The 22,550-nt window shown below is 43.8% G+C and overlaps 1 protein-coding gene across 1 annotated transcript; it reads right to left on the bottom strand.

Moving 5' to 3' along the window:
• Positions 1-601: 601 nt before the first annotated feature.
• Positions 602-4,776, bottom strand: LOC123443001 (DEAD-box ATP-dependent RNA helicase 35A). Its single transcript, XM_045119209.1, has 2 exons — positions 3,711-4,776; positions 602-1,717 (listed from the first exon to the last, which is right to left on the bottom strand). The coding sequence occupies exons 1-2, from the start codon at positions 4,685-4,687 to the stop codon at positions 853-855; spliced, it is 1,842 nt and encodes a 613-aa protein (XP_044975144.1). The 5' UTR covers positions 4,688-4,776; the 3' UTR covers positions 602-852.
• Between the last annotated feature and the right edge of the window lie 17,774 nt (positions 4,777-22,550).

Genomic DNA, 22,550 nt, shown 5'->3' on the forward strand with positions numbered 1-22,550 from the left:
GCAATAGCCGCGGCAACACTTCACACGACGCAGCAGGAGGCGGGGCGCAGCAAGCAGTCGCAGACCTCCGACATTGTTACGCCGATGAAGGAACAATGACGACGACGATGACAACGGTACCTACAGAGACGGCGATGCACCAAGGGCAGGATAGCTTGCCTTTGTGGGCCCCAATTAGATACAATTAATTTCTAGGAACCCATACAATTATATTTTGCTTACCACATAAACTGGAGTACTATATGAACCGAGGTGGTAACTGTAGGATAAACTGGATCATCCAATTCTTGGATGGATAGGCGTATACTCGTTTGAACTGGATCATCCAATTCTTGGATGGATAAACTGGATCATCCAATTCTTGGATGGGTGCCTTACTCGTCTGAAGCACCAAAACTAGCAATGGAGTATAATCTTTCAGATAAACAATTGGTGTGATGCTCGTCCAAGCTCCCTAAAGATGACCAACATCTCCTATCCAAAACAAGAAAAAAAAAAAGATGCCCAATATAACTATTACAGCTTCACAGCCCTCTCTCTCTCTGTTACAGATGATGATATTTAGACATGATATACTAGTGCTCAAGAAATAATACCCTCCTCACTGAAAAATCTGCCACTCGATATTACATTTTACAACAGTACAGCTTCCTACACGGAGAAATATATTACATCAAGTCGTCATCACTTGAAACATAATGTGATGACAAATCTTCTAGGATACGATGACTAAGGAGGGAACTTCAGATTGCATGATACTTCACTCTTAAGATATCTCAAGCATGGATGAGCTGAAGCTGCAGCATATTACCTCTTGATAAAGCACACACTCTTAATAATATGATGATGTAATCATATTTCTCCACGGTAACCTCCACCGCCATAGTAATCTCTTCTAGAGCCGGCAATCGCCACAGACTTCTGGTGCTCCAGCTTCGGGCAGTCAGCAAGACGATGCCCAAGGCCACCACAGAATGCACATCCTTTGACACCACTCTCCTTGGCAATAGCTTCAGCATCCTCCAGCGGGTCAACGAGCTCAGCAAGCACTGGTGGTATTCTTTGCTTCGCTTCCTTGAGCAGGTGCTTGAGGTCAAGAAGCGTTGTCTCTGTCTGGTTCTTGTTGATGAACGTAGTTGCTATTCCCGTTTTCCCGCATCGACCAGTTCGACCAATCCTGTGGACATAGTTCTCTATTTCGGCAGGCATATCATAGTTAATCACGTGCTGGATATCAGGGAAATCAAGACCCTTTGAGGCAACATCAGTAGCTACCAACACATCCTTCTTTCCATTCTTGAAGAACTCAATTGCATTTTGTCTCTCCTCCTGATCTTTGCCTCCGTGGATTGCAACAGCTTCCACACCCTTTAGAAGAAGATACTCATGGATGTAGTCAACATCAGCTTTGTTTTCACAAAATATAAGAACAGGAGGTGGAGTCTTTTGGAGGCATTCAAGGAGATATATAATTCTGGCATCTTCCTTGACATACTCAACTTCTTGGATGACATCAAGATTCGCTGCCCCAGCTCTTCCAACATTGACAATAACTGGCTTCACGAGGGCGCTCTTTGCAAAGTTCTGAATCTTCTTGGGCATAGTGGCAGAAAAAAGAAGGGTTTGTCTTTGTGCCTTGAAATGGTCAAAAACCTCCCGAATGTCATCCTCAAATCCAAGATCAACAAGCCTATCAGCTTCATCCAAAGTTAAATACCTGTGCAAATCAAGAAAAAGCGCTGTTAAGAAATTTCAACAATCTGTGGTACTTCTTAAAGAAGCTTGAAGAGGTTTTACTAGTATGAATGATCTAATGGAAGAATAAAATACAGGCTAAAACATTTGCATTTAAAAAATGGTTATCTCCTAGGTAATGGGTGCATATTCTGGTCTTTGGACAGTGACACTTCACAGTGCACACATATGGAGCATGGAGGTTGACAGCTCTATTCCCCTACTTTGGTCCAGAGCCACTCAACTTTCAACATTCGTACAACTATGCAGTTATGTTCCGGAGCATATTATAAGGAAATCAACAACTGAGGATGGTTTAAAACTAAACAGCATGTAGGAATTGGTAAATAATAAGCGTTCTTAGTGAAACCTAAGAATTCAACATTGCATCGTTTTATGCATCTTATTCTTCATTGGAGCGGTGCGTACTTAAAATTCATTATGCAAAGTTCACAAATTGCAGTCCACATCATAAGGGTTGAGCTATGAAATTATAGATTGTTGCTACTAAGGCGCAGACTTCAACAATAGAATTGGTACCAGACATATAACTGCAGCTTAGAAGTCAGGAAAAATAGCACAAACAGGAAGTCACGAAACAACAACATATTCCTTTTCAATATATCACTTCTACTCGAAAGTCTTACATTTACCTTTGCGTTTGTAAATCAAAACATTAAGACCTGCTTAAAGGTGCTAATCTATTAGAAAGAAGGCTATGTTACTACTTCCAAATAATAGCTTGTGAACAGTATTTGTTTATTATGTGGATGATAATGGAGCATCCACACAAATTCATGCATGCAGAAATTACCATACACCAGCATGGTCCATGCAAATAACATCTTGGTAGCAGTGGGTCAGCATCTAGGGTCAGGATGGTTCCACCAGGCCAATCTATGTATTTTTCCTATATAACTAGTTTAATTATCTCCCAACGATGAGGATTAGTTCTTTGATCTATCAAGCATGCTTACATTTAGATTGATATGGCCTATGTTTCCTAGGAGAACCCAGTAAATAATGATGCCTATTGTAATTGTTGGGATTAACCAAGAAGAACAATTGAACTGTCTCAAATCTTCTCTACAGTCTATGGTCTCATCATATTCCTGTATTCCTCCCCAGGCCATCACCACCGCTACAAAGTTAGACAAGTTATTTAGACTAATCTCGAATCTGTCCAATATTTGTTACGAGAGCCCTTGACGATGGCTATTGTATGCATTAATCAAGAACAATGAAGTCCTTATCTAATCGTCTTCTCTACCCAGTCTAGTCTACAACCCTCACATCAGCCACATTGTCTGCCGGTCACCCCTATTGCAATAAGGGCAATCGTTGGCATTAATCAAGAACAGTGAAGTCCTTATCTCATTCTAATCTACAACCCTCACATCAGGGAGTACAAACGTACATCACATTCATTGACGAATTACCACATCCATCAGAAATACACTCACCAGTCCATCCCTACAAATGTATCCCAAGATTTTTAGTTAAGCATAGAACAAAGGCAGTAAGTGTATTTTCTTGAGCTTATCAGAAAACAGGACTCTTTTTGAAAATGGAAGTCCTTATCTCATCCCAAATCTTCTCTACCCAGCCTAGTTTCATCTTCCTCCTACATCCCCCACAACACATTCATTGACGAATTACCACACCCATCAGAAATACACTCACCAGTCCATCCATCCACACTAATGTATCCCAGGATGTTTAGTGAAGATTAAAACAAAGGCAGTAAGTGTATTTTCTCAAGCTTATCAGAAAACAGGTTGTTGTTGGAAAGCATATCCTATGTAGCTTTCATATTAGCAATTCAGACATCGCATAGTTTTAGTTCAAAATTCATGATCCGGCTCAACGCACTAAATAGAAAAATGTGAACCTATGAGACTAGCAGAACAGTTATACTCTGTTATCTGTCAAAAGCTATAAAAACACCAAATCAATTACAAAAATCCAATGTATACCTGCAATTGTCAAGGTTCATCTTCTTCTTGGCGAGAAGATCCTTGAGCCGTCCAGGCGTGGCCACCACAATATGTACGCCCTTCTTCACCACATCGAGTTGTGTCCTCATGTCTATACCCCCAATGCAAAGCAAGGGTCGTATTTCTGGGAACCCAGCCTGCTTGAGTGGGGTGAGGAACATATCGATGACATCATATGTCTGCTTGGCCAGCTCTCGTGATGGGCAAATGATCATGCCAAACGGGCCCTCCCCAGGCACAATAGGCATCAACATCTCCTCTTGCAGCGCCACCATGATGAGGGGCAGCACGAACACCAGCGTCTTCCCGGACCCGGTGAAGGCTATGCCGATCATGTCGCGCCCGGAGAGCACCACGGGAAGCCCCTGCACCTGGATGGGCGTGGGCTGCACGATGCCCTTCTCGCGGAGCATCCGGAGGACGGGCTCGGGGAAGCGGAGGTCACGGAAGTCGCGGGCGGGCGGCGGGATCTCGTCTCCTTCGACAAGGATGTGCCACTTGCGGCGGAGCTCGTCGGCCTTGGTGCGCGGCATGCGGCGGAGGCGCAGCGGCGGCTTCCAGCCGGTGCGGAGCGGCTCGGTGTAGGTGATGCCTTTGGCGAGCTCCCGCACGGACATGAGCGTGTTTTTGTTGGAGAGGTTGTCGATCATCTCCCTCTCCTGCAGGATGATCTGCTCAGTGGCGGTGACCTCCGGGGCCGCGCGCTTGAGCTGCGTGGACGTGACGAGGAGGCTGGGCTTGGCGGCGGGGGCGGCGTCATCGGGGGCGGCGGCGGGGGCGGCCGTCGGTGGGGGCGGCGGCGGGGGGAGGGAGCCAGCGGAGGCGGCGGCGGGCTTGGAGAGGCGCTGATGGCGGAGGCGGTCGGCCTCCATGGCCCTGCGCTTGGATACGGGGATGTACTCCTCGTAGTTGTCCTCGTCATCGGATTTGGCGGCGGCCGCCGCGCCGGGGGGCATGGCTGGGGTTAGGGTTCGGAGGAAGGAGAGGCAGAGGTGGGGATTTCGTCGGGCACGGCAGGGGGACGACAGTGGAGAGTAAATCGATTCGACCAGAGAGCCAAGCAAACCGCCATTTAAGAAGTTCTCTTTCTTGCGAATTTTATTTAAGAAATTCAATGGGCCATTAATGCCAAAACACATCTTAAGGAAACTCCATTATCAATGGATAGTGTTTTTTTTTATCTTTTCCCCTCTCGCTAGGGCTTCATCCTCTCGCCCCCTCGTCCGATGTTGAGTCCATGTCCTTCACCGCTTCTCCATCCCAATTCTACGCCCGCTCGGGTTGATCTAGGAATGACACACTCATCATGTGTCATTTTCCTGCCTTGGTTGGACGCGTTTGGGGCCTGCTGCGGGCAGTGGCGGAGCTACAACCATTTGTTTGGGCAGGCCAAAAGGGATTGAAATAAGAAGTACCATTAAAATTTTACTCTTCCGTCCAGATTGTACACTAATCTTGACTGAAATCTTGTACAAGTGGGCGGTCCATGGCCTGGTTTTGTCCAGTTGTAGCTCCACCACTGGCTATGAGTGGAGTTTTTAGGGTTTGGGGTGGCACGAGAAGGATCCTATCTATGGGTTGATGCATTCGCGTAGGGTACAGGGGAAAAAGACCTTGAAGAGATGGTGAACCAGTTGGGATCGCGGAGGACAATCTGCATGATGTCGTCTTCGAGGAAGAGGAGCCACCTCCGATGATCTCTACCCGATAGCTAGCTATTTGCAAAAGTGTACACCTCAAAAGATTGTGGGGATTTCTCTATAAAAATATGCATAGTGCTTGGGATTTGGCTCAAACGATGAAGTTCAGATCGTTGGGCGATAATTCGTACAGCCTGCAGTTTTTATGGTTGGAAGATTTGGACAAAGTGATGGAGGGAGGGCCTTGGACGTTCCGGGGAAGTCTAGTCCTAATGGTACCTTATGATGGCCTCACAAAAACCTCTACCATAGATTTGAACAAGCTTAAGATGTGGGTATGGATCCATGACTTATCAGACGGGTTTGGGCATTTGGTGAAGTTTTTAGCTGGTAAGATAGGTGAGTTCTATGCGGGGGGAAATGACTCATGTGACTTCTCCGGTAATTTCTATTGAGTTAAAGTAATAGTTGATGCCACGAAACAATTGAGGAATCATGTCTCTATAGTTAAAAAAGGGCATATTTTCAAAGTTAACTATGAAAGGTTGCTTGATTGGTGTCTTGTTTATGGTATGATTGGGCATTTATTTATGGAGCATGGCAATAGTCTTCACCTACTAAGTGCTCTAATCTTTAAGGATATGCGAGTGAATTTATTTGGCCCTTTGCCGAGTGTTTCTTGCACTCGTCGTAGGGTGTAATTCTAGTAGTGGGGTATTATATATAGTTTTAGAGTGCTTTTGTCACAAATGTTTTTTTGGGAGTAGTCTAACTCTTGGGGCAAACTGTGATTGCTAGATTTCAAACAATTGAGAATTAACCAAGTTTTAGTCGATGCTATATTCATGAGATCTTACGTGAAGATCCGCGCAAAGTATTCTTTTAGGTTTTTTCCTTTTACTTTTTATATGTCATGTCACTTGACTAAGACTTGGTTAAATTTTAGTCCACTGAGGTCTAGCCACACCCAATTTATAGATATTTGATAGAGCCTTTCCAAATAATATTTGTGAGGTTATTTGATGTCACAATGCAACCAAATAAACCATGTGGCGTCACCCATGACTATTGATTAGACAAACCAGATGATATTTACAATAGTAGCTAGTGATAGAAATTCATGTAAAGAAAACACGTTGTGCTATCTTTGTCTTTTCTATTTTTCCCAAGCCTACGCGCAATCTGCAAAGAAGAATGCTCTAGATCAAGCAGAAAAGTATAACACATTTGTAACAGAAACATGTTGCATAACCCTTGTTTCCTTGCATTGATCCCGAACATCGCCATTGCTGCTTATACCGTGCATAGGAGTTACTAGATCGTAAACTCGGCCTTCTGCTGCTAACGTTGTCACATGTTCAGAGGATTTCTATGTGGCGGCAACAAGACGATCGACCAAGGCACAACCATGAGAGAGGAGCAAACGAAAGATGAAAAGAAGGCTGGTCTGATGCATCATGCGTCGCACCTACCTGTCTGCCTGTAGTCCTATCCAACCAAAAGATCGCTAAATGTTTGGAATGTGATATTTCTCAGCGTCTCTGTTACGATTAGTTACCTATTACCACTTGGGCTAACCCCAATAGCATCATTTTTCTCAAGCGTGCATGCATGTTGCTTTTCTACATGGTAGTACATATATATTGGGGGTTTCGTATTCTAGGGCCCGGGGCGGGCCCTGCGTTTAAGCACAAGTGGGGTTGCCACTTTTACATAAAGCTTTTGATGTGTTTACATCATTTGAGATGCTTTAGCTCAAATCTTAGAGCAAAGCTCCCCCTTAATGTGATATCCCCCATGGAGGGATATACTAACCTTGGGTTTTGTCGTTGAACACTTCATGTAGGTGTTGTAGTAGTGGATTCTCATTGTTGGTGAAGATCGTCTAGAGTTGGGAGCAATCCTTGTTGTTTTGCACTCCTCTCACCTACATGGGTAGTCCCACACAAGGAATAAATACAAGGATATCTATGGACATGGAGTGAAGTTTATATGAGATGATGTCCACTGATGCATCCATTATCTTGTCCCTTGCTTACCGATGAGGGATTTTGTGACTCCTTGGACTATTTCATAAGGTTGGCGTTGATTGCATTAGTTCTTGCCAAGTAATGAATATGAGTGAAGTTTGTTGCTGGAGTCATCCCTCAAGAACTCTCTAGTTCTTCTTTGGGACTGATACGTCTATTTTGCATCATGAATTCTTCTTGATATTTATGTTATTATTGTCCATTACTCCTCATTATGGTACAATTCTTATGCATTTCCTCTCTGAATATGCAAGGTACACCGCAAAGAGGAAAATTACTAGAAATTGGAATTCTGGACTTGAAAACCAAGAAAAAGGCTGAAAAATGAGTGGACTCCAAATGACTCGAAACTTCATGGAGAATTTTTATGGAATATATAAGAATTATTTAGCAAAAAATATACCAAAGGGGCCACCTGCTAGCCACAAGCCAACAGGACGCGCCCTCATGGCTTGTGGGACCCGAGGAGGTCTCCTGACCCCCCCCCCTCTTCTCCTATATGATGTGTTTTACCCTCGAAAAAAATCATAAGGGTACTTTTGGGACTAAGCGTCATTGTCTCGTGGCGGAAACCTGGGCAGAGCCCTTTTGCTTTTCGACAGAGAGATTTTGCCGAGGAAACTTCCCTCCGGGAGGGGGAGATCGAAGCCATCGTCATCAACGATGCTTCCTCCTTCGTGGGAGGACCAATCTTCACCAGCACCATCCCATCTCAAACCATAATTAATCTCTCGTATCCAATCTTTGTCTCAAAATCTCATTTTGATTCCCTGGGTTACTAGTAATGTTGATTACATCTCGTACTTGATGCTTGTTGGTTTACTTGGTGGAATATATTATGTTTATATCCTTAATCACCATTATTATACCTCTGATCTTGAACATGTCTATGAGGTATGAGTAGTTACTATTGTTCCTTAGGAAATGGGAGAAGTCATGTTATAAGTAATCATGTGAAGTTGTTATTCGTTTGATATTTTGATAATGTGTATGTTGTTGCTTCTCTTAGCGGTGTCATGTAAACGTTGACTACACGATGCTTCGCCATGTTATGGGCCTAAGGGAAAGCATTGTGGAGTAACAAGAAGATGATGGGTTGTGAGAGTGACACAATCTTAAACCCTAGTTTATGTGTTGCTTCATAAGGGGCTGATTTGGATCCATGCGTTTCATGATGTGGTTAGATTTATCTTAGTTCTTCTTTCGTACTTGTGGTTGCTTGCAAGAGGGGGTAATCATAAGTGGGTTGCTTGTTCAAGTAAGAAATCACCTTAGCGCCGATCCACCCACATATCAAATTATCAAAGTAATGGTCGCGAATCAACTCATACATGATGAACATGACAAGACAAAAATTCTCATGAGTCCTCGGGAGCACTTGCTTCATATAAGAGTACTTTTAGGCATGTCCTTTGCTGTTCTGAAGATTGGGAATTCTACAAAGGTAAAGAGTTAGGTATAAAGCTTAAGTTTGATTGTGTTAAATCTTTTATGGAAACTGATGCCTTCCATGAGTTTAGCAATAAAAATGTGCTTGACTCCGAGATAGTAGCTTCTTTGTGTGAATCATTTGCTACTCAGGTTGATCTCCCTAAGGATAAGTGGTTTAAATATCATCCACCTATTGAAAACCCATTAGAGGAACATGTCAAAGTTAAAGAGGAAACAATTGTTTATCATGTTGATCCACTTGTACCTACTGCTTATATTGAGAAACCTCCTTTTCCTGTTAGGATTAAGGAACACGCTAAAGATGCAATTGCGGTTAATAAAAGTTATATTAGAACATTTGAAACCTCCCAACAAATAAATGTTTAACCTAATATTGCTATGGTTAAGGATCTCATAGTCGATAACATTGATGGTCAGGTTATTTACTTGTGTGATGAGCTGCTAGAATTGTAAAACAGGTTAGAAACCATGAGGATAAGTTAGACAAAAATAAACCAGTTGTTGGCATGCCTGTTGAAATGACGTGGATGTTGCCTAGAGGGAGTGAATAGGCACTTTAAAATAATTACAGTTTAGGCTTGAACAAATGCGGAATAGAACTAACATTTAATTTTACAAGCACAAAACCTAAGAAAACTAGGCTCACCTATGTGCACCAACAACTTATGCTAAGCAAGATAAACAACTAAGTGATAGCAAAATATATAACAAGAAAAAATATGGCTATCACAAAGTAAAGTGCATAAGTAAATGGCTCGGGTAAGAGATAACCGAGGCACGCGGAGACGACGATGTATCCCGAAGTTCACACCCTTGCGGATGCTAATCTCCATTTGGAGCGGTGTGGGAGCACAATGCTCCCCCAAGATGCCACTAAGGCCACCGTAATCTCCTCACGCACTCTCACAATGCAAGATGACGTGATTCCACTAAGGGACCCTTGAGGGCAGTCACCGAACCCGTACAAACAAGGTTGGGGCAATCTCCATAACTTAATTGGAGGCTCCCAATGACACCATGAAGCTTCACCACAAATGCCATATGGCTTCGAAGTGATCTCAAATGCTCAGGGCAATCTCCACAACTTAATTGGAGACCCCAACACTTGCCCGGATCTTTACACCACAATGATTGAGCTCCCAGGCACCACCAAGCTTCTAGGACGCCAAAGCATCCATGAAGAACAATCTCTAGGGTACCAAGTACCCAAGGGTAACAAGCTTCTCAACTTCTCACTTCCACGTATCACAGTGGAGAACTCAAACCGATGCAACTAGTGCAATGTCAAGAACACACGAAGTGATCAAGTCCCTCACACTCAAATCCCTCCACAACAACAAAATCTATTGATGAATATGAGAGGAAGAACAAGGAGATCACAAAGAACTCCAAGATCAAGATCCAAGGGGTTCCCTCACATAGAGGAGAAAGTGATTGGTAGAGATGTAGATCTAGATCTCCTCTCTCTTTTCCCTCAAGAACTAGCAAGAATCATTGGAGGGATTGAGAGTTATCAAGCTCTAAGAAGGTCAACAATGGGGGAAGAACACGAGCTCAACGGATAGGAAACCATTGGGGAAGAAGACCCCCTTTTATAGGCCTCCCCAAATCGAACCGTTATGCACTTAGTCAGTGCACAAGCGGTAGTACCGCTCAGGCAAGCGGTACTTCCACTGGATTGGAAGATCTCGGGGCGGTAGTGCCGCCGGGGCGGTAGTGCCACCGGAGCGGTACTACTGTTAGCCCCAGCGGTACTGCTGCTCGAGCAGTACTACCGCTCCCCCCAAGTAGTACTACCGCTCAAAATGTAAAAATATCTCGAAGAAGCCAGAAAAAATATTTAAGCGGAAGTAGCAACGATAGTACACAACGAAAGTACCGCCCAAGTGGTATTACCGTGGTACCGAGCGGTACTACTGCTTGTTTAGAGAAAAGCAGCTCTAGTACTGAAACTGTCATAACTTTCGCATACGAGCTCCGAATTGAGAAAACTCAAACTTGTTCGATTTAGGACGACAAAAGCTATCCAAGCATGCAGTTATGGAAATGCTAATGATATAGATATGTGAAAACTATATGAATGAAGAACCGGCAAAAACTTCCAACATCGAAAACATCATAGAAGATGCATATGGACTCCGTTTTCGATGAACTCGAGCTTGTCATGAAGATGACCATAAGCTCTAATACTCACAAAAAGAAACACCAAACAAGAACCAAGAAATATGATGCAAGTATGCGAATGGTTTGAGATATCAACGAACGGTACGATCAAGCTACTCACTTGGGAGCCCCCCTTGACAGTACAACAATCTATCTTAAAATAGAAAAATCTATCAAGGGCAAACCTATACCTTTCACCTAGTCCTCTTGAGATAGATGATGATGATCTTGGATTCCTCAGTGTGGACCATCTTTATTGATTGCGTTGGTTTGATGAAGACTAGTTGATTGCTCCCCCATACTCACTATGGGTGAGCCACTCTTCACCACATCTTCACAAGTCCATTGCCACCACAATGGACGGCAAGCTTCAAGCATGATATCTTCGTGATGCTCCACTTGAACTTGCACACCGCAATCTTGATGACGATCACCACTTGATGTAATCCTTCAAAGGTTGAATGAGACCTTCCTCTTGTTGCGAACCCATGGAAACACACCATACCCCACACAGAACTCTCACAAAGACCATGGGTTAGTACACAAAAGCGTTATGGACAATTCTTACCATACCATGGGATCACTTGATCCCTCTCGGTACATCTTGAACGCTTTGTGTGTCTATCATCTCGATTTACTCTTTGTCTTAGTCTTGATCAACCTTGTGTCTTTATGACCACTCTTTGGATAATACCTTGAATACCACCTTGGTCATCATATAAAATCCTTGAAACCAACAGATGGACTTCAAGAAGTGCCTATGGACAAATCCTTCGAGTATAACTTAAGGCAACCATTAGTCCATAGGAATTGTCATCAATTACCAAAACCACATACGTAGAAATATGCTCTAACACCTATTGTTTCTATTAAAATTGGAGATCATTGTTATCATGGCTTGTGTGACATGGCTGTTGGAAATATGCCCTAGAGGCAATAATGAAATGGTTATTATTATATTTTCTTGTTCATGATAATCATTTATTATCCATGATAGAATTGTATTGATTGGAAACTCAAAGACATGTGAGGATACATAGACAACACAATGTCCCTAGTAAGCCTCTATAGGATTAGCTCGTTGATCAAAGATAGTCAAGGTTTCCTGGCAATAGACATGAGTTATCATTTGATAACGGAATCACATCATTAGGAGAATGATGTGATGCACAAGACCCAAACTATGAATGCAGCATATGATCATATCAGTTTATTGCTATTGTTTTCTACATGTCATGTATGTGTTCCTATGACCATGAGATCATGCAACTCACTGACACCGGAGGAGTACCTTGTGTGTATCAAATGTCGTAACGTAACTGGTGACTATAAAGGTGCCCTACACGTATCTCCGAGGGTGTCTGTTAGGTTGGCGTGGATCAAGACTGTGATTTGTCACTCCGTATGACAGAGAGGTATCTCTGGGCCCACTCGGTAATACAACATCACAAGAAGCTTGCAAGCAATGTGACTAAGGAGTTAATCACGGGATCTTGTATTACAGAACGAGTAAAGAGACTTGCCAGTAGCGATATTGAACTAGGTATGGTGATACCAACGATCGAATCTCGGGCAAGTAACGTACCGATGGACAAAGGGAACTGTATACGGGATTGATTGAATCCTTGACATTGTGGTTCGACTGGTAAAGATCTTTGTAGAATATGTAGGAACCAATATGGGCATCCAGATCCCGCTATTGGTTATTGACCGTATAGTTGTCTTGGTCATGTCTGCATAGTTCTTGAACCCGTAGGGTGTGCACACTTAACATTCGTTGACGATATAGTATTATATGAGTTATGTATGTTGGTGACCGAATGTTGATTTGGAGTCCCTGATGAGACCATGGACATAACGAGGAGCTCCAAAATGGTTTGAAGGTAAATATTGATATATGGGATGGTCACTAGAAGGGTTACGGAATTCACCGGAAGACTTTCAGATGTTTCCAGTAATGTTCTGGTGCGAGGATGCTTTGGTTGGTCTAAGGGGTAGTCCCACGAGGCTTTAGGTCGATGCAGAAGGAAGCTTTGCGGAGGTCAGGGAGCAGACACCAGGGCCCTGGTGTATGGCCCTGGACCCCGAAGATCATGGCGTCTGGTGAGGGAATCCAAGAAGGACTCTTCCTTACGTTCCAAACCGACTTTGGAGAGGCCCTCTCCCCAAGTTACGACCCTAGGGCTCAACCTATAAATAGAGTAACAGTGCTAGCCCCTAGAACACAAGTTTTGGAGCCTCCTCTAGTTGATCTAGTTCTAGTTCTAGTTGGTCCTAGTTGACTAATTAGAGCTACCCATAGCTACCTCTAATCCTCATGATTAGAAGCCCAGTGTGGTTCTGTTATCCTTCCTCCAATTCATCCTCCGCTCTAATTCCGTTGTGCTTGGCGAAGCCCTGCAGAAATAGTTTCACCACCACCGACACCACGCCGTCGTGCAGATGGAACTCATCTACTACTTGGCCTGTCTTGCTGGATCAAGAAGGCAAATACGTCATTGAGTCGTACTTGTGCTGAACGCGGAGGTGTCGTCCGTTTGGTGCTAGATCGGGACGGATCACGATTGGATCATGAAGATGTCTAACTACATCAACCGCATTATATATACTTCCGCTTAGCGATCTACAAGGGTATGCATATGCACTCCCCCTCTCGTAGATGTTAGTCTCCATAGATTGATCTTGGTGAGCGTGGGATTTTTTTTGCTTCCCATGCGACGTTCCCCAATAGTGGCATCATGAGCTAGGTCTATGCATAGATGACATCATGAGTAGAACACAAAGGAGTTTGTGGGCGTTGATATTCAGATTGCTTCCCCCCTTTGTCTTTTCTTGATTCGGCGGTATTATGGGATGAAGCGCCCCGGACCAACTTTACTCGTCCATGTACGAGAGACCGGTTCAATCGACTGACATGTAACTTTGTTGCATAATATGGCTGGCGGGTATCTGTTTCTCCCACCTTAGTTGAATCAGATTCGACAAAGGAGGTCCTTGTAGAAGGTTAAATATCAACTTGCATATCACCGTTGTGGTTTTGCATAGGTAAGAAGCATTCTTGCTAAATACCCATAGCATCCACGTAAAACATGCAACAACAAATTAGAGGACGTCTAACTTGTTTTTTGCAGGGTATGTTGTGATATGATATGGCCAAATGACGTGGTAATATATATTTGATGTATGAGATGATCATGTTGTAATAATTAATATCGTCCTGCATGTTGGTTCTTTGGAGATGGATATCAAAGCATGTGATGTTAATCCTATTATGCACCTTCTTTTGCTTAGGACGATGATAACCCACAAGTATAGGGGATCGCAACACTTTTCGAGGGTAGAGTACTAGACCCAAATTTATTGATTCGACTCAAGGGGAAGCGAAAGAATATTACCAAGTATTAGCAGTTGAGTTGTCAATTCAACCACACCTGAAAGATTTAGTGTCTGCAGCAAAGTATCAGTAGCAAGGTAGTATGATAGCAGCAGTAGCAACAGTAACCAGTAGCAGCAAAGTAACAACAGTAGCAATAGAGTAACAGCAGCAGAAGTGACAACAGTAGCAGCAAAGTAACATAGCAAGGACCAGTAGGAAAAAACTCGTAGGTATTGGATCGGTGATGGATGATTATGCCGGATGTGATTCATCATGTAACAGCTATAACACGGATAGATATGTAACTAGCTCCCGTTCGTCAATCTAATGTAGGCATGTATTTCGTATGTAGTCATACGTGTTGGAAATATGCCCTAGAGGCAATAATAAATTAGTTATTATTATATTTCTTAGTTCATGATAATCGTTTATTATCCATGCTATAATTGTATTGATTGGAAACACAATACTTGTGTGGACACATAGACAAAGCACTGTCCCTAGTAAGCCTCTAGTTGACTAGCTCGTTGATCAAAGATGGCCAAGGTTTCCTGGCCATAGGCAAGTGTTGTTACTTGATAACGGGATCACATCATTAGGAGAATCATGTGATGGACTAGACCCAAACTAATAGACGTAGCATGTTGATCGTGTCATTTTGTTGCTACTGTTTTCTGCGTGTCAAGTATTTGTTCCTATGACCATGAGATCATATAACTCACTAACACCGGAGGAATACTTTGTGTGTATCAAACGTCGCAACGTAACTGGGTGACTATAAAGATGCTCTACAGGTATCTCCGAAGGTGTTCGTTGAGTTAGTATGGATCAAGACTGGGATTTGTCACTCCGTGTGACGGAGAGGTATCTCGGGGCCCACTCGGTAATACAACATCACACATAAGCCGTGCAACCAATGTGACTTAGTGTAAGTTGCGGGATCTTGTATTACAGAACGAGTAAAGAGACTTGCCGGTAAACGAGATTGAAATAGGTATGGGGATACTGACGATCAAATCTCGGGCAAGTAACATACCGAAGGACAAAGGGAATGACATACGGGATTATATGAATCCTTGGCACTGAGGTTCAAACGATAAGATCTTCGTAGAATATGTAGGTTCCAATATGGGCATCCAGGTCCCGCTATTGGATATTGACCGAGGAGTCTCTCAGGTCATGTCTACATAGTTCTCGAACCCGCAGGGTGCACACTTAAGGTTCGACGTTGTTTTATGCGTATTTGAGTTATATGGTTGGTTACCGAATGTTGTTCGGAGTCCCGGATGAGATCACGGACGTCACGAAGGTTTCCGGAATGGTCCGGAAACGAAGATTGATATATAGGATGACCTCATTTGATTACCGAAAGGTTTTCGGAGTTACCGGGAATGTACCGGGAATGACGAATGGGTTCCGGGAGTTCACCGGGGGGGGGGGGGAACCCACCCCGGGGAAGCCCATAGGCCTTGAGGGTGGCGCATCAGCCCTTAGTGGGCTGGTGGGACAGCCCAAAAGGGGCCCTATGCGCATTGGAAGAAAAATCAAAGAGAAATGAAAAAAAGAGGAGGTGGGAAGGGAAGGAAGGACTCCCACCCACCAAACCAAGTCCAACTCGGTTTGGGGGGGGGGGGAGACCTTCCCCCCTTGGCTCGGCCGACCCCCTTGGGGCTTCTTGAGCCCCAAGGCAAGGTCTCCTCCCTCCCACCTATATATACGGAGGTTTTAGGGCTGATTTGAGACGACTTTCCACGGCAGCCCGACCACATACCTCCACGGTTTTTCCTCTAGATCACGTTTCTGCGGAGCTCGAGCGGAGCCCTGCTGAGACAAGTTCATCACCAACCTCCGGAGCGCCGTCATGCTGCCGGAGAACTCTTCTACCTCTCCGTCTCTCTTGCTGGATCAAGAAGGCCGAGATCATCGTCGAGCCGTACATGTGCTGAACGCGGAGGTGCCGTCCGTTCGGTACTAGATCGTGGAACTGATCGCGGGATTGTTCGCGGGGCGGATCGAGGGACGTGAGGACGTTCCACTACATCAACCGCGTTCACTAACGCTTCTGCTGTACGGTCTACAAGGGTACGTAGATCACTCACCCCCTCTCGTAGATGGACATCACCATGATAGGTCTTCGTGCGCGTAGGAAATTTTTTGTTTCCCATGCGACGTTCCCCAACAATACGTGCTTAGGGAAAAGAACTTGCATGACATCTATTGTCCATCCCTCCCGTGGCAGCGGGGTCCTAACGGAAACTACGGGATATTAAAGTTCTCCTTTTAATAAAGAACCGGACCAACGCATTAACACTTGGTGAATACATGGACTCCTCATACTATGGTCATCTTCGGGAGTGGTTCCGGCTATTGTCACTCCGGGGTTGCCGGGTCATAACACATAGTAGGTGACTACAACTTGCAGTATAGGATCTAAAACACACATATATTGGCGACAACATAATAGGTTCAGATCTTAAATCATGGCACTTGGGCCCTAGTGACAAGCATTAAGCATGGCAAAGTAGTAGCAACATCAATCTCAGAACATAGTGGATATTAGAGATCAATCCCCGTCAAAACTAACTCGATTACATGATAGATCTCATCCAACTCATCACCGTCCAGCAAGCCTACGATGAGATTACTCACGAACGGTGAAGAGCATCATGGAATTGGCGATGAAGGAAGGTTGATGATGACGATGGCGATGATCTCCCCTCTCCGGAGCCCAGAACGGACTCCAGATCTGCCCTCCAAAGGAAGAACACGAGGTGGCGGCGCCTTCGTATCGTAAAACGCGATGAACTCTTCTCCTTGATTTTTTCCGGACAAAAGAGGTTATATAGAGCTGGAATTGGGGGTGGCGGAGTCCTGAGGGGCTCACAAGCGTGCCAGCCCCGGCCAGGGGGTGGCCGGGCCTGGTGGGCTTGTGGGCTCCTGGCTCCGTCCCTCAAGTTGATTCTTTCGCTAGTATTTTTTATATATTCGAGAAAAATTTCTCGTAGATTTCGAGGTCATTCCGAGAACTTTTATTTCTGCGCAAAAAGAACACCATGGCAATTCTGCTGAAAACAGCGTCAGTCCGGGTTAGTTCCATTCAAATCATGCAAATTAGAGTCCAAAACAAGGGCAAAAGAGTTCGGAAAAGTAGATACGACGGATACGTATCAACTCCCCCAAGCTTAAAGCCTTGCTTGTCCTCAAGCAATTCAGTTGACAAACTGAAAGAGACAAAAGAAAAACTTTGACGAACTTTGTTTGATCTTGTTGTTGCAACTATGTCTAACTCACATCCAGAATTTCAGCAAGATCACAAGTAAACCACATAAGCAAATGACATCTAGGTCTCACGGTAAACTCATACCAATGGCATAATCAACTAGTGAGGAAATAATAATAAGTCTCAAACGTCAACACTTCAATCAAAACAGTCATGAAGCAGTACGAATAGATGGTATCTCGCTAGCTCTTTCTGAGACCGCAAAACATAAATGCAGAGCACCTTCAAAGACCCAGGGCTGACTAAACATTGTAATTCATGGCAAAGAAGATCCAGTCATAGTCATACTCAACACAGTTAAAAGCAAAGCATAAAATGACAGAGGTTCTCTCTAATTGGTGCTTTTTCAAGAGGAGGATGACTCAACAGGAAAATAAATAGACATGCCCTTCGCAGAGGGAAGCATTGATTTGCAGAGGTGCCAGAGCTCAAGCTTTGAAAACAGAGATAATAATTTTGGGTGGCATGCTTTCATTGTCAACGCAATGACTAAGAGTTCTCACCATCTTCCACGCTACACATGCTATAGGCGGTTCCCAAACAATAAAGTGAAGTTTTGACTCCCCCACCACCAATCAATCACACTCCACGACTAGCCGAATACTCGGGTGCCGTCCATACCAACATCAATCCAGGGGGAGTTTTGTTTGCAATTATCTTTTTGATTTGAGCATGGAACTGGCCATTCCAATTACCGGCCCCTTTCTCGTGAATGATAGTGAATAAACACATACCGAGGATAACACGCCTAGCATGGAAGATACTGATAGCCCCCTGTCACCACATGAGCGGTTCGGGCATGCAAAACAGATTATTTCTTGAAGATTTAGAGAGTGGCACATGCAAATTTACTTGGAACGGCAGGTAGATACCGCATAAAGGTAGGTATGGTGGACTCATATGGAACAACTTTGGGTTTAGGGAAGTGGATGCACAAGCAGTATTCCCGCTTAGTACAAGTGAAGGCTAGCAAAAGACTAGGAAGCGACCAACTAGAGAGCGACAACAGTCATCAAAATGCATTGAGATTAACCAACATTGAGTGCAAGCATGAGTAGGACATAAATCACCATGAACATGAATATTATAGAGGCTATGTTGATTTTGTTTCAACTACACGCGTGAACATGCGCCAAGTCAAGCCACTTGAATCATTCAAAGGAGGATACCATCCTATCATACTACATCATAGTCATCTTAAAATTCATGTGGGCATCCAAGACAAACCATTATAAGCTCCCAGCTAAGTAAGCATGGCATTAAATACTATGATCTCTAAGTTGTCATTGCAAACATGTTTCTCTCACAACAAAGCTGAATCAGGCACGATGAGCTAGTCATATTTACAAAAAAAAAATAGATCGAGTTCATACCAGCTTTTCCAGGCTCAGCCACTTCATCATATATCGTCATTATTGCCTTTCACTTGCACGACCGAACGATGTGAACAATAATAAGAGTGCTCGTGCATTGGACTAAAGCTGGAATCTGCAAGCAAACACAAAGGAGAAGACAAAGTAATATGGCTCTTTAATAGATAAACAGATATGCATGCGAGAGCCACTAAACATTGTAACCATGATCTTCTACCTTGACCCAAAGAAAAAGAAAACTATTTACACGGGAAAGCTCCCAACAAGCAAAAGAAGAAAAATAAAATCTTTTTGGGTTTTCGCAAACTAGACGGAAACATGAAAATAAAACGAGAAAAAGAAATAAACTAGCATGGATGATACAGTGGCAAAGTGTGAACACCGACGAACAAAGTGAAAGCATAAGCAAGAATGTAAAGTCGGTGAGAAACACGTACTCCCCCAAGATTAGGCTTTTGGCCTAAGTTGGTCTACTCCCATGGATGTTACGGGCGATATCCGAAATCATAATGGGGGTTGTACGGGAGCGCTACAGCCACTGCCTGATTAGCTGCCTCTCGGAGACGAGCAACCTTTGCCTCCCTCTCATACTCCTCTGCCTCTCCTCTGGTTGTGTAATATCTCTGTTTTACCTAAAAGTCAAAGAAGGCAGGAGCAGGAAGGGTAATATGGAAAACACGTTGCCGGTTAAATATTAAACGGTATAGGAGGGATTCATCATCCCTCTCAAGGAACTGGTTGCGTGTCAAAGCGACGCGGTCAAGGAAAGCTGAGCGGGGGATCTCCTTCGCGGATGGGTACTCCAAGGAAATTCGCTATGCGAGTGGCATAGATCCCACCAAAGAAATCCCCTTCATTAGCATTATTATTCAGCCTCCTAGCTATTATAGCTCCCATGTTGAAACTTTTATCACTCGTTACTGCGCTTTTAAGAATACTAAGGTCTGATGCGTAGAGATGACAATGATCAATCTTGCCATTCATGCATCTGCCTATGAAGAGGGCAAAGTAATGCAAGGCAGGAAAATGAATGCTCCCCATGGTAGCCTGCGAAATATCTCTAGTTTCTCCCACAGTTATACTAGAGAAAAAATCTCTAACCGAAGATTTGGGAGGATCATTGAGACTACCCCAAATAGGTATCTTGAAAATTCTATTAAAATCCTCTATATCCATGGTGTACGAATAGTCATAGAGATCAAACAGTACACATGTATTACGGCCAACTAAAAATTTGCATCTACGAACAAAAGAGGCAGTGAGCGTAACATACTATTCACATTTATCGGAGACGAATTCTTCGAGTCCGACGTTGTGAACAAGTGTATCAAACTTGTCTTTGAAACCTGCCTCAATCATGAATTCATCAGAAGGCCATTCACATGGTTGTACTGGTGCGTTCCTCGGTTGGTAAGGATCGGGCTCTCGAATCGCAAGACGGGGACCTCTCTTGCTTGGGGAACCACCATGATAGTTTCTCCTGAGAATCTTCCTTTTCTTCAATTTTCAGTGACCCAAAGGAAAAGTGAACAAGGCTCAACTAAACTCGTAGCAACTACTCCCACAAGTGCCTAGAGAGCATATTACGCATCAAAACTACTTGGGCCCAGCTAAAATTGGCATGCAAAGCTCAAGAACATGGTCACCAAGGCAGAAAAAATACGCGAAGTATAAGGCACTAGAGCAAAAACTATTTGGACCAATGGAGGAGTCACTTAGCAAGGAGTAATTTCCCCAAAAGAGTTCGGAGAATGGTGCTTTGAGCAAGGAGATCGAAAATCCCAGCAAGAGGAGCAAGAACACGGGTTTGAGCTGCGAAATGAATTTTTCTAGAGGTATGAGAAGTGGATGAGAGCTAGAATGAGTGGAGGGGGTGCATGTGGCCCTCACAAGCTTGCCAGCCCCGGCCAGGGGGGTGGCCGGGCCTCCTAGGCTTGTGGCCCACTGGCGCATCCCCCAGACTAGCTATTCATCTCAGTATATTTCAAAAATTCCAGAAAAAATCATACTTGATTTTCAGGACGTTCGGAGAACTTTTATTCTTGGGGTATTTTTTACGGGACTCTAAAACAGAAAACAGGGAAAACTAAACTAAACCTATCATTTTTCTTCTAAGCAATCAAGGTGAAAGCTCGGAACAGAGGTTTGTGACTCCTCGATTCATCCATCTCATGGTCATCGAAAGAAATCCGTCAATTAGGTTGATCAAGTCTCCTGGACAAACCTTTTCGAATCGCAAAAGAGAATGGAGAATTTTCGAATAGTCACTAGGTCACCTCAATGGGGATGTGTATCTCCCCAACAAGCAAATCATACTTCATCTTAACAGGAGGTATAGGGCATTCAAAGCTCCCAATAAGAATCGATGAAGTTTTTTCGATAGCATTGATGCAATGTACTCGATATTGTTTCTTCGGAAAGTGCACCGTATGCTCCTTACCGTTGACATGGAAAGTGACATTGCCTTTTGTTGCAATCTGTAACAGCCCCTGCAGTGTTTAAAAAGGGTCTTCCAAGGATGACCGCCATGGCATCGTCCTCGGGAATATCCAGGATAACAAAGTCTGTTAAGATACTGATGTTAGCAACCACAACAGGCACATCCTCGCAAATGCCGATAGGGAAAGCAGTTGATTTGTCGGCCATTTGCAGAGAGATTTCAGTGGGTGTCAACTTATCCAGTTCAAGTCTACGATAAAGAGAGAGAGAGGCATAACACTAACACCGGCTCCAAGGTCGCATAAATCAGTTCTAATGTAGTTGCCTTTAATGGAGCAAGGTATAGTGGGCACACCGGGATCACCTAGTTTCTTAGGAGTTCCACCCTTGAAGGTATAGTTAGCAAGCATGGTGGAAATCTCAACCTCAGGTATCCTCCTCTTATTAGTCATAATATCCTTCATGTACTTAGCATACAGATACATTTTGAGCATATCTGTCAAACACATTTGCAGAAAGACATGTCTAATCATTTCAACGAATCGCTCAAAATCCTCATCATCCTTTTTCTTGGATGGTTTGGGAGGAAAGGGCATGGGTTTTTGAACCCATGGTTCCCTTTCTTTACCATGCTTCCTAGTAGTGAAGTCATTCTTATCGTATCTTCTATTCTTAGGCTGTGGATTATCAAGATCAACAGGTTCAATCTCCACATCCTTATCACTGCTAGGTTGAGCATCAACATGACATCACTATTGATATTATCATTAGGCTCATGTTCATCACCAGATTGTGTCTCAGCATCAGAAACAGAGGCATCGTTTGGACTCTCAGGTGTAGCAGCAACAGGGTTGTTAGCGTGCAAGTTCCTATCATCTTTATTCTTATTTCTAGGATGACTAGGTGCATCAATGCTAACTCCTTGAGAATCTTGTTCAATTCTCTTTGGATGACCCTTTGGATACAAAGGTTCCTGGGTCATTCTACCGCCTCTAGTGACGACTCTGACAGAATTGTCATTCAACTCATTGAGTAAGTCATTCTGAGCTTTAAGTACTTGTTCTAC

Source organism: Hordeum vulgare, chromosome 3H, assembly GCF_904849725.1.
Source record: "Hordeum vulgare subsp. vulgare chromosome 3H, MorexV3_pseudomolecules_assembly, whole genome shotgun sequence".
Taxonomy (NCBI): domain Eukaryota; kingdom Viridiplantae; phylum Streptophyta; class Magnoliopsida; order Poales; family Poaceae; genus Hordeum; species Hordeum vulgare.